The sequence below is a fragment of the Prionailurus viverrinus genome, chromosome B4, assembly GCF_022837055.1.
Source record: "Prionailurus viverrinus isolate Anna chromosome B4, UM_Priviv_1.0, whole genome shotgun sequence".
In the NCBI taxonomy this organism is placed as follows: domain Eukaryota; kingdom Metazoa; phylum Chordata; class Mammalia; order Carnivora; family Felidae; genus Prionailurus; species Prionailurus viverrinus.
The window spans coordinates 74,169,582-74,185,622 of record NC_062567.1 but is presented as its reverse complement, the minus strand read 5'-3'; the positions used below and the strand labels follow the sequence as shown (position 1 = coordinate 74,185,622).

The 16,041-nt window shown below is 37.9% G+C and overlaps 1 protein-coding gene across 5 annotated transcripts in view; it reads left to right on the top strand.

Annotated features, from left to right (window-relative positions):
- FAM186A (family with sequence similarity 186 member A) overlaps nucleotides 1-15,172 on the top strand; it is a 79,858-nt gene extending 64,686 nt beyond the window's left edge. For 4 of the 5 annotated variants that reach the window (XM_047865003.1, XM_047865008.1, XM_047865005.1 and 1 more), the window contains 4 exons: nucleotides 3,518-3,710; nucleotides 6,645-6,796; nucleotides 8,368-8,550; nucleotides 14,955-15,172. In XM_047865003.1, coding sequence (XP_047720959.1) covers nucleotides 3,518-3,710; nucleotides 6,645-6,796; nucleotides 8,368-8,550; nucleotides 14,955-14,976 — 550 coding nt within the window. In that variant the 3' untranslated portion in view covers nucleotides 14,977-15,172. The remainder of the gene's footprint in view (nucleotides 1-3,517; nucleotides 3,711-6,644; nucleotides 6,797-8,367; nucleotides 8,551-14,954) is intronic. The other variant, XM_047865004.1, reaches the window with a different exon arrangement.
- Nucleotides 15,173-16,041: the final 869 nt, after the last annotated feature.

Sequence of the window (16,041 nt, the reverse complement as noted above, 5' to 3'; positions counted from 1 at the left end):
TGGTGGAATCTGTAATAAAAGGAGAATCACTGCACTCTTGAAAAAGTGAAAACTGATAGACTAAAGGAAATATAAGTTTTGTAGGGAAATCAAACTTGTTTAATCTAGAATTCTTTGAGGAAACATTACATGGACAATGAGAAACTAAATAAATGATTTAAAGCTAGTTATATACATACACAAGAGGTTATAAAGCATCTACAAAGAAGAGAAACTTTAGATACATTATTGCATTTAACTTGTAGACGAGGAATCATTCAGGAAGTTCATCTTATTTGCCAAAGTTACACAGCTAGTAAGTAGTAGAGCTACTACATATGAATTCAAAAAGCTCATTTCCAAAGTCCTGTAAGTCTAAAGTACTATGCTATATAGTATGGTGTAGTATAGAATGCTGCCTTGAAGTAGGAAACTATAATGATTTTATATCCAAATTTTAATCATGCTTTCTCTTAAACACAGACTTTGAAGTCGGGAACACCTTGGCTCAAATTTCCAGTTTTGAATCTCTCTGAGACTCAACTGTGCTGTTTGTAAAATGGATGTGATAATATTTACTTCGAAGAATGGTTGCAAAGATTAACTGAAATAATGTATTTTATTTTATTTTTAATAATGTATTTTAAATAATGAAACATTTAAATGTAAATTTTAAAACATAAATACAATTTCTAACACAATGATCGACACATAGTGGATGCTCAGTAAGTGTAAAGCACCGTCCCTTGGATTGTGATGCTATATCAAATACTGTAAAAAATATTCCTTAGGAGGGAGGTGAGATTTTATCAATACAAGTGGAATTTTCTAAGAGAGTGGGAACAAAAGGTAAGAAGATTTGAATGGCCATGATTCTAGAGAGGGCATTTTAAATAATTAGATACTTCAGCAGTTACTACTAGACTCAGTGTTTACATTAATAAAATTAATTATCTTTAAAAAGCCATGAACAGGGGCGCCTAGGTGGCTCAGTCCGTTAAGCGACCGACTTCAGCTCAGGTCACGATCTCGTGGTCTGTGAGTTCGAGCCCCGCGTCGGGCTCTGGGCTGATGGCTCAGAGCCTGGAGCCTGCTTCCGATTCTGTGTCTCCCTCTCTCTCTGCCCCTCCCCTGTTCATGCTCTGTCTCTCTCTGTCTCAAAAATAAATAAACGTTAAAAAAAATTTAAAAAAAAAGCCATGAACAATAGGGGAGCCTGGGTGGCTCAGTCGGTTAAGCTTCTAACTTTGACTCAGGTCATGATCTCACGTTCATGAGTTTGAGCCCCATGTTGGGCTCTGGACTGACAGCTCAGAGCCTGGAGCCTGCTTCAGATTCTGTGTCTCCCTTCCTCTCTGCTCTTCCCCCACTCACTCTCTGTCTCTCTTTACCTCAAAAATAAATAAACATGAAAAAAATTTTTACAAATCCATGAAAAATAATTTCTCTAAGCGTGAAATGAAACTATGAACTTTCTGAAGTTTCCAAGAATTCATTACTGAATTATGATTTTAATATGAAGTTTAAATGTGATTTCAATAAGGAAGAATTATGGAGAAAATCTAAAAGACTGTGTGAATAGACAGAAAAATAGTAGGAAAGATCTGGTGTGAAAACCAAGGTTTATTGGAGAGATATAATGCATAGCATAGTGATTACAGTCAACAATATTGTATTATAAACTTAAAGTTGCTCAAAAACCAAATCTTGATTGCTCCCCCCCCCCCAAAAAAAAGATACTTATGGGATGTGATAGAGGTGTTAGCTAAGGTTACAGTGGTAATCATATTGCAATATAAATGTATCAAATCAACACATTGTCCACCTTAAACTTACACAATGTTATGTCATTTGCATCTCTTATATATACAGCATATAACCATTATATATATGTGGGAACAATGTTATTTGTAGGAAAGGATATGGTAGGCATTCTGTAATGCGTGTAGAGAAAAGATTAAAAACATGTGTAATAAGGATGGTTATAGGAGCAAAAAAATCGTAAGATATGAAAAAAATAAGGCTACTGGAAAATAATTAAAATTAACCAATTAATATGGAGTTAACACATTTATGTATTAAATAATCCATATATATAGTATGTTCTGAGTTACTAATTATAGCCCACAAGAGACCTAAGAGTTATTCTGTGTGTGTGTGTGTGTGTGTGTGTGTGTGTGTGTGTGTAAAATACATATATTCAGAAGAATATCTGCAATGGGTTATCATTGCCTACCCTCCTCACCCCACCCCCCAAAATCCAAACTTCTTAACGTGCCTTTTATGATCTTTCAGAAGCCAGCAATTTCAGTATTGTCCTCCACTGTATCCTTTCACAGATCTATGGTCTAAAAGTCTCGGAATACTCACCACTCCCAAAATATAACTCATTTTCTTGCCTTTGTTTGTAGTATTCCCCCGATTCCTCCTCCTCTTTCCCTAAACTTTAGTGACAGAAAGATTTACCTGAGAATTTGTTTAAAATACTGATCCTGAATCCTACAAGATTTTGATTCAAGAGGTCTAGGAAAGCACCCTGGAATCTACATTTTCAATAAGCACCACCACCACCCCATCACCCTGCCCAGATGATCAGTTCAGGTGATCAAAGTCCACATTTTGAGAAATATTGGTATCGTGGAAAGAGAAAAGATCTGGGTTTGCTTCCCCAATCTATTAATTATGTAACTTCGAAAAATTACTTAACTTTGCTCAGATTGCTTTTCCTCTCCTATAGAACAGAGATGGCAAAACACTATCTGTTTAAGAGACACAAACTTGGTGGTATGCATTATAGTAGAGTATATTTTTATGACTGTTCCTCAAGATCCTATGTAACAACTTCCTATGAGGTCTTCTTTATTCCTCTTGTTAGTATGAATTACGCTTTCCTTTGTGCTCAAATAGCATGTTTATAAATAAATAAATAAATAAATAAATAAATAAACAAACAAATAACATTTTAGAGAGCGTGCAAGTGGGGGAGAGGGGCAGAGAGAGAAGCTTAAGCAGACTCCACAGGTGGAGCCTGATGCAGGGCTTGATCCCACCCACAACCCTGGGATCATGACCTGAGCTGGAATCAAGAGTCAGACACTCAACCGACTGAGCCACCCAGGTGCCCCAGCATTTTTATATTTCTGTTTAGCCTTATTTCATTCTATTTGACACAGTTAATTTATTAGTCTCCTATTCTGGCTTGTAAGTGCTTTTAAAGGCAAGGACACTGTCTTTCTCATAACTGTATCGAGTACCTTCTATAGGTCTTACCAGTACTAAAGTTTTAACATAATAATAAACAACACTACTGTAACACTAAAAAACTCCAGAGTTAATGAAAACTTGACCATCATATAGTTTTTTTGAAAGTTTAGTCATGTAACGAACCAGATTAAGGTCTCATTAAGCAAGCCTCCCACCCCTATCACATCCCTCTCTATTTACTACTGATGAGAACTGAAAGTAACTAGGTTCAGGTTTGCTTAAATTAGGATCAGTAGTTATACCGATCTCACTCTTGTTAATTTTTTTTTTCAAGAAACAACCTAATCAGGCGATTACAAGTGATCAAAAACACCGGGAAAGGTTATGAAACCCGGAACCTCTACATAATGCTGAGCAGAATTGATGAGTACCAGAAAAAGGTGATGCAGGTCTGGACCAACAAGCAGAAGTCTTTAGAGCAGAAACGGAATCAGTGCCTGAGGAAAATGATATTCCTATTTAGCCAGGTATCTTGTTTTCTATTCCCTCTCCCAGTATGTTGTAAGAAAAATGAAAGTGGTAAGCTTTGAAAATAACATTTACCTGGAGATGTGTATATTAGTTTCCTAGAGCCGCTGTAACAAGTTACCACAAACTTGATGCCTTAAGACAACAGAAATATATTCTCTCTGTTCTGGAGGAGAGTTTGTGGAATCAAGATGTTGGCACGGCTGGTTCCTTCTGGAGAAATTTGTTCCGTGCCTCTCTCCTAGACTCTGGTAGCTGTCAACAACCCTTGGCATTCCTTGGCTTGTAGCTGCATAAATCCAGTCTCTGCCTCTGCCTTCTCATGGCCTTCTTCCCAATGTGTCCTATATCTTCTTTTCTGTCTCTTATAACACCATGTATCATTGGATATAGGACCCACCTGATTAATCCAGGATGATCTCATCTTGAGGTCCTTAATTACATCTGTAAAGACCCTTTTTCCAAATAAGGTCACATTCACAGATTCTGGGTGAATATATCTTTTGAGGGGTTTACCATTCAAGCCAGCACACCATGACCTCAGTGAAAACTCTTAAATTGACAACAGGGATGCTGACTGGACTCCCTACATGGGAAAAGATTAGAATTGGAGAGACTTCTAGAAATGCTCAACTCCTTCCTAGTCAACCCACATCTACCAGTCTCTAGATATAAAATCTCTTAAGTCACCACTCTCCAACAGATTCATGATGGTTACTTTTCTCCTCAAAACTATCAGAAAGCAAATTTTAATAGCATGAGTCAATAAAGGAGATAAGAGTTTACTGAACTTGCTTACATAGCACCATACACAGAATCTGATCCTGTTAAACTCTGGCAAAGACTCATTATGTCCCAGAGCCCCTCTGAGATAACCATTAGTATGCTTTTGGGGGTGACAGTGGCCTTCCAGAAATTACAGGGCTGAGATTAGAATTATTTGTTCTGGGACTACATGCTCAAAATGGAGTTCTGGAACATTCTTGGAGTTCTAGGACTATTTTATATCTATATATCTTTTTCTTTCACTAAATTCATTTATAAAATTACTTGCTACTTTTTTAAAATTTTTTTAATCTTTATTTTTGAGAGAGAGACACAGTGTGAGCAGGGGAGGAGCAGAGAGAGAGGGAGACACAGAATCCGAAGCAGGCTCCAGGCTCTGAGCTGTCAGCACAGAGCCCAACACGGGTCTTGAACTCACCAGCTGCGAGATTATGACCTGAGCCAAAGTCAGATGCTCAACCTACCGAGCCACCCAGGCGCCCCATATATTTTTTTTAATGTTTATTTATTTTTGAAGGAGAGAGACAGAATGCAAGCGGGGGAGGGACACACACACACACAGTCCGAAACAGATTCTTTTTTTTTTTTAATTTTTTTTTTCATAGTTTATTTATTTTTGGGACAGAGAGAGACAGAGCATGAACGGGGGAGGGGCAGAGAGAGAGGGAGACACAGAATCAGAAACAGGCTCCAGGCTCTGAGCCATCAGCCCAGAGCCTGACGCGGGGCTCGAACTCACGGACCGCGAGATCGTGACCTGGCTGAAGTCGGACGCTTAACTGACTGCGCCACCCAGGCGCCCCTCGAAACAGATTCTAGGCTCTGAGCTGTCAGCACAGATCCTGATGCGGGGCTTGAACCCATGAGCCGTGAGATCATGAGCTGAGCTGACGTCGGACACTTAACCAACTGAGTCATCCCGTTGCCCCAAATTACTTGCTACTTTAAAAGATACAGATTTCTCATCATAGCCTGATCCAAATTAGACATAACTTTCCAGGACAGCTACTTTTTAAATATCAAACCTCTTTGATTAAAAAAAAAAAAAAAAAAGGATGGGGCACCTGGGTGGCTCAGTCGGTTGGGCAGCCAACTTCGGCTCAGGTCGTGATCTCACGGAATGTGAGTTCAAGCCCTGCGTAGGGCTCTGTGCTGACAGCTCAGAGCCTGGAGCCTGCTTCAGATTCTGTGTCTCCCTCTCTCTCTGACCCTCCCCTGTTCATGCTCTGTCTCTCCCTGTCTCAAAAATTAAAAAAAAAAAAAAATTAAAAAACAAAAAGGATATTTTGGACAGTTTTTGGTTTAAAAAACATGGCCAATGTAGATGGAATAAAGCAAAATGAGCTGGCGGTGTCAAGAAGTGTCTAATAGGAATCACAACATCTAGAGCGCTTCAGAGGATGAATAAGGGTCTGTGATCAGGGAATGCAGGATCTAGATGATGAGGTGATTATTAAGGCAGAAGAAGGGAGAGGGAAAAGCAAAGGGGAGAAGAGGGTACAAGTGAATAAATGCCTTACAACGCTCAAGAGTTTGGTTCTGCTAACAGATCGTGCAGGTTCAAATCAGCCTCACCATATATTAGCTACGAGACTTTGGGCAAGATCTAAAATTTTCTGAGCTTCAGATCTCTATGTGTAAGACAAAGGTAACAACAGTACCCACCGCCACATAAGGTTGTTGTAAATGCCAAATGAGTTAATATATAAAAAGCATGTGACATTCAGTAAGTATTCAGTAGGTGTTATCATTAGCTTTGCATAGCGCTTCACAATATATGGGGTGCTGCCATAATACATATTATCTTATACAACACTCACAGCAACCCTGTGTCATTATCCTTGTTTTAGAAATAGGGAGAAAGAGGTTAGATAAAATTAGCAACTAACCGAAACTCACAAAGCTAGGAAATTGGAGGGGTAGGACTATAGCTTATGCAGGCTTTTATATAACATAGGTGCCTCCTCTGCAATTTTGTGTTGGAGGTGAAGGTGTGTTTAGGAGGAAGGGGGAAAGAGGATGGAGGAAATGGATTTGTAAATCCATGGAAAAGAAGAGTCACCGTTTAGCTAGAGCCAGCTCAGATCTTCCTAAAGACTCTTACTTTTTCTCCCCATGGTTTCCTTTTCTGATTTATTTATTTTTAGCTTCAACAGACGTATAGATTGAATCTTAGTCAACCTATCCCTTGCATCATCGACAAAAAGCAGATACCTGCCTCTACCAAATCTGTTCAACAATCATTCCTAGAGCTGCTAATAGAAGAAGACAGAAAGTCTGACACATTGAAGAAATTTCGGTATGTGGTAGGAAAGACTGACATTAAACCTTCTTTGGACGACATGTGGGACCTCTTGCTTTTTTTTTTTTTTTCCTGTCCAAGAGCTTCTCCTTCCCCTCAATTATGATGTGGTGCAGTGGAGAGTCCAAGGTAGTATTACTTTTCTTAGCTAATTTAACAAGAGGCTTACTTACATATATTTCTACTTGAATATTTAACATCTAATTTTGAGTTCCTTTTTTTAAAAACTGATGCTGGTCTGCTCCTTGTCTGCTCTTTTCCAGGGGTGATGTAGGTCCAGTTTTCTTTTTAGTGACTCCCCTTCATAACAATTTCAAGACTGGGGCTCTCTTGCCCCTACAGGTGACATGACAATAATGGTCCTGGAGGGAGACAGACTGATGGCATCCTTTCCTTATAATGTTTGGGTGCCTCATCTCACATGCATGGGCTTACTCCAAAGATTCAACTAGGAGTTTAATTTTCCATGTCATTAATTGTGAATGCTAAAGACTTTAACTAAATCATTGGATGAAGCAGAACTTTTTGAATAAAGTGTTAGAATTCTTTTCCCATACTTTTGAGCTTATATCTAACTGAATCATAACTAGTGTCAATAGATTTTTTCAGATGAAAGGTTAATTTCATTAATCATATGAGGACATACATTTATAGATTTGTGGAACATTTGTTAATTTGTGATATTCTACTTGAATGTGAATTGTTTTATTTTTGCCCACTTAATTCAGTTCAACTTTAAATTTAAATTAAATTAAGTTAATAAAAATGGTCTTGCTAAAAAATGAAGCTTAGTCTTTTTTTTTTTCAAAAAAATTTTTTTAATGTTTATTTTTGAGACAGAGAGAGAGAGCATGAACAGGAGAGGGTCAGAGAAAGAGGGAGACACAGAATCTGAAACAGGCTCCAGGCTCTGAGCTGTCAGCACAGAGCCGGATGCGGGGCTCGAACTCACGGACCGGGAGATCATGACCTGAGCCGAAGTCGGCTGCTTAACCGACTGAGCCACCCAGGCGCCCCCTTTTTTTTTTTTTTCCAAAAAAATTTTTTTAACGTTTATTTTTGAGACAGAGAGAGGGAGAGCATGAACAGGGGAGGGTCAGAGAAAGAGGGAGGCTTATTATGAAACAAATTATTTTAACACAGAATGAAGAAACTTAGGTTACTTTTTTCCTGTTTTCCTTTTTTTTTTTTTTTTTTAGAGAGAGAGAGAGAAGGTAAGAGCTTTTGGAAGGAAGGGGGAAAATGTTGATGGGAAAAAAATAGTCTCGATATGGTTTACATATTCTATGAAGCTAAGAAGGTAGTTTTAAAATAGATCACTAGGTGAAGTCATGGAAATGGAAATGCAGCTTTTGGTGAAGAAAAAAAAAGCTATTTTAGCAAATTCTGCTGTTTTAATCTCTCTCTCAGTCAAAGTGGGCGTAACTAATGTTCTTCAGTGCCAGAGAGGGCATCATAGGACAAGGTGGTGGTGAAGAGAAAAGGGGAGAATAAGAGTCATACATTTTGATTGAATATGGAGCTCAGGAGAGTTTGGTGCTTCCAGTTAGTGCTCTCTGGTTCTTTAGACAAGAAGACCAAATGGAAGCCATCTGGAATGCTGATCTGTCGACTTCAAGCTACCCAGTAACAGAGAAGACATCAATACACTCACTCTGGGCCCAGCTGGGTGGGTACCCAGATATTCCTATGCTACTCCAGTTAGATGTTCAATCTACCTTCAGAAAATCTCTTGGATCCATTAAATCACAGTAAGTTAAGGACTGGGAGAACTCTGGTAATTGGGCCTTTGGTCACATACCTTCTGTTTCCCTACCTTGACCTTACCTTATAGCACCAGGGAATTACCAAAAGTAGGTGCTTGGTGTAAAGTTAGACATTACCTTTTCCAGGATGCTGTATTAACAGAAGTATACAGTATGTAACCATTTGAATCTTTTTTCACTTAGCATAACTCCTATGAAATTCATCCATGTTTTTATGTGTATTATTAATTCATTCCTTTTTATTTACTGACTAGTATTATTCCATTATAGGCTGTACCACATTTTTTAATTCATTCATCAGGTGAAAGACATTTGAGTTGTTTCCAGTTTGGAGCCATTATAAATAAAACTGCTATAAAAATTCATACACAGGTTTTGGGGTGAATGTAAGTTTCTACTTCTCTTAGATAAATACCCAGGAGTGGGGTTGATGGGTTAGATAAGCATATGTTTAACTTTTATAAGAAATTGCCAAGCTTTTTTCCAAAGTGACTTTTCATCTCTGTATTTATTCAGTGGGGCTAGTTCTTGTCCTGCCTCTGGATGAAAACCTAGATGGTTCTATGACATTTCCGGTAACTTTTCAGTACTATGTTTATCTGGTTAGTAAAATGTCCAGAACCATGTACAAGTAAAACTTGGATTTTATTTTAAAGTTGAGGTTTCTCCTCTCTTCCAGCTAAGACTATTTATTACAACTTAGAGTCAGAGAAGGAGGATATGAACAGCTGCTTTTTTCTGCCCTACTGCTTCTCACTTTCCCAGCTTGCTACTATGGGACCTTTTAGGAATTAGAGGTCTTGGAAGGAAGAAGAGAGGGGGTAAATGGAAAGTTCTTACTATCACTGTTGCATTTTCTAACATCAGTGCTTCCTGGATGTGGCAGATTTTTAAAGCTGACTCATGAGGTACTTTGATTAGTTCCTTGGAGATCACCATCACTGAAGATGTCTTATCTGCAGATTTCTTGATCTTGTCAAATATAGTTTTATCCCAACTGGTTGTTTACATCTGTGATACTTCCAGCTTCTCTCTGCTGAGATGTGTTTGCATATTTAGGCACCCCTTGCAGACAGAACCCATGACAGCCCTATGCCATCTTTCTTGGGTATACATATGCATAGATGTGGCCCACATCTAGTCTACTGGAAACAGTGGGCCTTTCTTTGTCCAAGTAAACTCTGAGGTTGAAGGCTTATCCCAATGCAGCAGCAGCCTCTTCTTTGCTATTAGTACAGCTAGCCAATCAATCACTGCCTTAGCTTTTTTTTAGGTATTGAATCAGGCCCCATTCTATTGGACCTCCAAAACGCTGTGATAAGTTCTTGGAGTGGAGAATGGGTAGGCATGCTCTCAAAATCCTCTTCTCCTTGACCATTTCATACTCTGAGTATGAGTTAGAAGATTAAGAGTCAGTTTAATTAATATTCAACTTTATCCAGTCAACCTGAATTTAATCTGACCACTTTTCCATTGTGCTTTGTCAAAACTTTCATTTTGATATTCTACCACATACAAAATATGTATTAGGAGTCTCTAACTTGTTTAGTTAGATGCCTGAAAACGTTCAGAGTAAGAGGTGCTGAAAACAGTGAAAAAAATTAAGACATTATAGGAAATAGGAGACCTGAAGTCTTGGAATTTTGCTATTTTTCACTAAAAATAGAAATATAGACAATATACACTTTAAGACATCTTAAGTTAGTAATAATGGGCACTATATGATCAGTTACTACTTGCCATGCTCCCTTTTTTTTCCTCACTAGAATCTCTTCAAGGTCTTCCTCCCCCCAAAAGGATTATATTTATTTTACTTTGTGAAAATTAAAGTACAAACCAAGAGAATTTCTTTCCCTCTGGTTTTAGTTATTTCTACCACTCCTTAGAGCTCAATTTAAACAATTATTCTTTCTGATCTGTCTTCTCTAATTCTTCCTATGTGCTCCCATAGCATCTTATAATTAAATAGTATCCTAGCACTTACCATTCTATATTGTGCCTCATTATTTTCCTCCCCTGATTTCAGACATGTTTTGGAGAAATTAGCTGCCTTTGTGCTGAACTGCCACTACCTTTGCTCTGCCTGCTTTCCTTTCAAAAATATTTATGGACTACTTACTACGTGCCAGGTACTATACCTAGGCACCGAGATACAATATGTGGGAAGGGCTCAAGAGATCATAGATGACAGGAAGAAGGAAAAATTTGTGCAAAATCTAGGGTCAATACCATATTGCTTCTTTTTGCTTTATCTCCTTAAAAAACCAGCAACAAAAACTAAACTAAACTAAATAATATTTCCCCCTACTCCTCAGTTCCCTTTCTTCCTATTTCCAACAGAGGTGACTAGAACTAAGGTTTTTTTCTCTTCCTGTCTGGATGTGTTATGTGACGCTTGGAGCTACTGCAATCTTTGGCAACCCTGAGGTGATAACCACAAGATAAAAAGACAATACACCAGGAATTACAGAGAAGGAAAATAAATAAAACCCTGTCCCTGATGACATCTAATTGCTAGAACAACCCTGACTATACGTGCCTCTGGGCTTTTGTTAAGTGAGCCTTTGTTTGGTCAAGGATTCTGTTGCTTATAGTCATGGGAGTTTGAAAAGAATGTGTAACCTGCTATTGTTGGATAAAGTAGTCTAGAGACATCAATTATATCCATTTGATTAATGGTGCTGTTGAGTTCAACTATAACCTTAATAATTTTCTGCCTGCTGTATCTGTCCACTTCTGATAGAGGAATGTTAAAGTCTCCAACTACAACAGAGGATTCACCTGTTTCTCCTTGCAGTTCTATCAGTTTTTGCCTCATGTAGTTTGATGCTCTGTTGTTAGGCAAAACAGTAAGGATTATTATGTCATCTTGGCATATTGACCCCTTTATCATTATAAAATACCCTTCTTTGTCCCTGATAGCTTTCCCTGCTTTAAAGTCTAGTCTGTCTTAAATTAATATAACTACTCCTTTCTTTTGATTAGTGTTATCATGGCATTTTTTCCCTTCCATTTACTTTTAACCTACATATCTTAATATTTAAAGTCAGTTTTTTATAGACAACATATATTTGGGTCTTGTGTTTGGATCCACTCTGATAATCTCTGTCTTTTAATTGGCATATTTAGATCATTAACGTTTAAGATGGTTATTGATATAGTTGCATTAATATCTACCATATTTGTTACTGTTTTCTATTTATTGCCCTTGTTCTTTGGTCTTTCATACTTTTTCTGCACTTTTTAGTTTTGAGATTTTATAATTCCATTTTATCTCCTTTCTTCATTTAAACTTTCTTCATTACTTTTTCAAGTTGCTGCCCTAGACTTTGCACTATACATTTACAACAAACCCATGCCTACTTTCAAATAACACTATACTGCAAGTGCCTTATAATAACAAAATATTTCTAATTCTTCTCCCACTCCATCCCTTGTATCATTTCTGTCATCCATTTAATCTATACATTAGCATGCATACATCATTGAATACATTGTTATTATTACTATTTTGCACAATTTATTATCTGTTAGACCAGTTAAGAAAAATAAAACCTTTTATTTTTATTTATTGCTTCTCAAATGCTCTTCCTATCTTTATGTAGATCCAAATTTCTGATTTATATCATGTTCCTTTTTTCTGAAGAATGTCCTTCAACACTTCTTGCAAGGCAGATCTACTGGCTATAAAATTCTCTCAGTTTTTGTCTGAGAAAGTCTGTATTTTTTTCTTCACTTAAAAATTTTTGCAGGGTACAGAATTCTAAGTAGGTAGTTTTTCTCTAAACACTTAATTTTTTTAATGTTTATTTATTTTTGAGAGAGAGAGAGAGACAAGTGCAAGCAGGGGAGGGACAGAGAGGGAGGGAGACACAGAATCCAAAGCAGGCTCCAGGCTCTCAACTGTCAGCACAAGAGCCCAACGTGGGGCTTGAACCCATGAACCATGAGATCATGAACTGAGCCCAAGTCAGACTTTTAACTGACTGAGCCATCCAGGCACCACTCTCTCAACACTTTAAACATTATACTCCTTTCTCTTGCTTGCACGGTTTCTGAGAAGTTGGATGTACTTTTTATCTTTGCTGCTCTGTAGGTAAGGTGTTTTTTCCTTCTGATTTCTTTCAAGACTTTTACCTTAAATATGATATGCCTAAGTGTGACTTTTGGGGCATTTATCCTACTTGGTATTATCTGAGTTTCCTAGTTCTGTGATTTGGTGTCTGACATCCATTTGGAGAAATGTTCCATCATTATTGCTTCAAATATTGCTTCTGTTCTTTTCTATCTTTTTCTGGTCTACCCATTATATGTATGTTACACCTTTTGCAGTTGTCCTCCAGTACTTGGATATTCTGTTTTCTTCAGTCTTTTTCTTCTTTGTTTTTCAGTTTTGGAAGTTTCTTTTTTTTTTTAATGTTTTTATTTATTTATTTATTTTAGAGAGAGACAGAGTGAGTGGGGGAGGGGCAGAGAGAGAGAGAGAGAGAGAGAGAGAGAGAGAGAGAGACAGAATCTTAAGCAGGCTCCAGGCTCTGAGCTGTCAGCACAGAGCCTGATGCGGGGCTCAAACTCATTAGCCGTGAGATCATGACTTGAGTTGAAGTTGGCTCATTCGAATGAGCCACCCAGTGCCCAGTTTTGGAAGTTTCTATTGGCATATCCTGAAACTCAGAGATTCTTTTCTGAGCCATATCCAGTATATTAATAAGGCCATCAAAGATATTCTTCATTTCTGTTAGTGTTTTTGATCTCCAGCATTTCTTTCTGGTTTTTTCTTAGAATAGCCATCTCTCTGCTTACAGTATCTGTCTATTCCTGCATGTTGTATACTTTTCCCATCAAAGTACTTAGCATATTAATTATCCTCATTTTAAATTCCAAGTGTAATAATTCTAATACCCCTACCATATCTGACTCTGATTCTGATGCTTGTTCAGTCTCTCCTGTGTTTTTTGCCTTTTAGTATGCATTGTAATTTTTGTTAAAATCCAGACATGATGTACTAGGTGAAAGGAACTCTGGCAAATAAATAAGACTTTAATGGTGTGATATAAGGTATGGAAGAATGGGAAACATTGTATAGTCCTGTGATTAGGTCTTAGTCTTTTGAAAAGCCTATGCCTCTTGTCTGTGAACTTCACCAGTGCTTCTTAATATCCTTCACTCCCACCTTTGGTGTCACAGGATGGATAGAGGGAACTGGAATTGGGTATTTCTCTTCTCTCACAAAGAAGGCTAGAGTTGACTGGAGTTGGGTATTTTCCTTCCTCCAAATAAGTTAGGTCCTGATGAAACCCTACGCTTTGGTTAGGCTTTGGTAAAATAGTCTCTCTCAAGGGCAGACCTTGTTAAGAAGAACAAGATGCTCTGGTATATTTCAAAATGGTTACTTTACCCATCCCCCTGAGAGAAACATCAGGAAATTTTTCTCCAATCTTCACTGTGAGGACATGGTAGTTTCTGGAGGTCCCTTTTACTGGGTCCTCCTGGAAATTTTAATTCTCAGACTTGTCCGTACTGAGCTTCCAGCAATTCATCAATTAAAGTTCAAGTTTTTTACCAGGCACTGGATCCTGCAGAAGTGTCTGCTCATGGGTTTTGGCTCCAGTAAGTTGTGATTCTCTGTATTGCCTGTCCCTCCAATTTGCAGGGCAATGGTTTTCCCTGTGACCTCATTTCTCTGAATGTAGGTTGTTAGGATGGAGTAGCAACTTCTTGCATGTATTCTTCAACAAATTCCAATGCACTTACTTTTTGGTTGCAAAAATGGGCTCATACTTGACATGTTTTTTTAAATCTGTTTAGTGTTTCACTTAACAGTACATCTTTAAATTTTTTCTATGTCAGTATAGACTTACATCATCATTTTTATTGATTGCATGATGCTCATTGTATAGTTCCATCACAATTTATTGAACTGTCTGCCTATTGATGGAAATTTGAATATTCTTCAACATTACAAACAATGCTGCAGCAAATATCCTCACATAAGTTTGCATAGTTGTATGATGATTTCCCTATAAAAATGTCATTAAAATAATATTAATTTTCTTCCAATTACAAAAATAAAGCATGATTATCATAGAAAATTTGGAAAAGAGCAAGAAGTCCATGCCCAGAAATAACCATTGTTAACACTTAAGTTCTAACTTTAGGTGTAAGAAGACTGTCTAATAAGTAATAAGCTATTGCCAAGCTCTGCTCTTCCTGGGAGACATTCTGCCTTGTCAAAGTGACTTTTATAAATATAGATTACATATCAATTTTACTAGTTTAACTTTGGGAGTTCTGGAGGCACTCTTATTTTCCTTATGAATCATCTATATTCCTATAAATGTATTTAAGAGCAATTTGTAATAAGATTAATTTTCTTGTCTTGTTTCCAGGTTTAAGAAGATTCCCAAGTGACTGTAAAATTAAATACAAGCATGTTGAAAGTAAATTTCAGAGTTACAGTAGAATTCCTGTTTTGCTTTCTTTCATGTACATGCATTGCTTTACCTACTCTGTGCTTTTACATTCTGCCTATAGTTCTTTAGGTTAAACATCTTCACTTCCAGACTATTAACATGACCACTCAAGAAAGAATATCCTCCTCTAGATTACTGGAAACACAAAGCTTCAACAAACACTGTGGTAGGCTGTCATAAAAGGGACATAATATGGCCCCTCACATGATGGCAAAGTAGCACAGTCTACCTCCCAGAACCTAAACCCAAAGATGCCTCAGAAATAAGAAATGAATGGATATAAAAGAAGAAGAAGAAGAAGAAGAAGAAGAAGAAGAAGAAGAAGAGGAGGAAGAGGAAGAAGAGGAGGAGGAAGAAGAGGAGGAGGAGGAGGAGGAAGAGGAGGAGGAAGAGGAGGAGGAGGAGGAGGAGGAAGAGGAGGAGGAGGAGGAGGAAGAGGAGGAGGAGGAGGAAGAGGAGGAGGAGGAGAAAACCAGCAGAAACCCCTGGAGAGTCAAAAGGTGATTATGATCTGGTAAAGAAGGGAAATAGTAGCCTGGGACAGAGGAAAGCCAGGCTTCCAACGTGGGGAGTGGATTTGTGGAGAAATTTTGAATTGGGCTCTTTTCTACTCCCCCTCCCAACACTGCCCATACTTACATCATTGCCTTCCCTAGCAGATTCATAGGGAAACACTATGTAGGGTTTAAAAAAAAAAAAAAAAGGCAAATGCTGGCTTAACCAACAAGCATCAACAGGTTTCTCCTACCCACCCCCCACCCCCAACCCATAGGCCTTCTTCCCATCCAGAGGACTAAATAATACATTCTTAGAAAAGAACGAAGCCTAGGGTAAGATACAGAGAGGTTTGCTAAAGGACAAAGCCTTCTGATAAGAATGACACACATGAGGATATTAAAGTTGGAACCCTGCTCATCAGAGGTGATACAAGCTAAGGTCTATGTTTTGATTCCTCCTACCCCTTTCTCCATCCATTACCTGCCAAGATAACTGATAATTGATA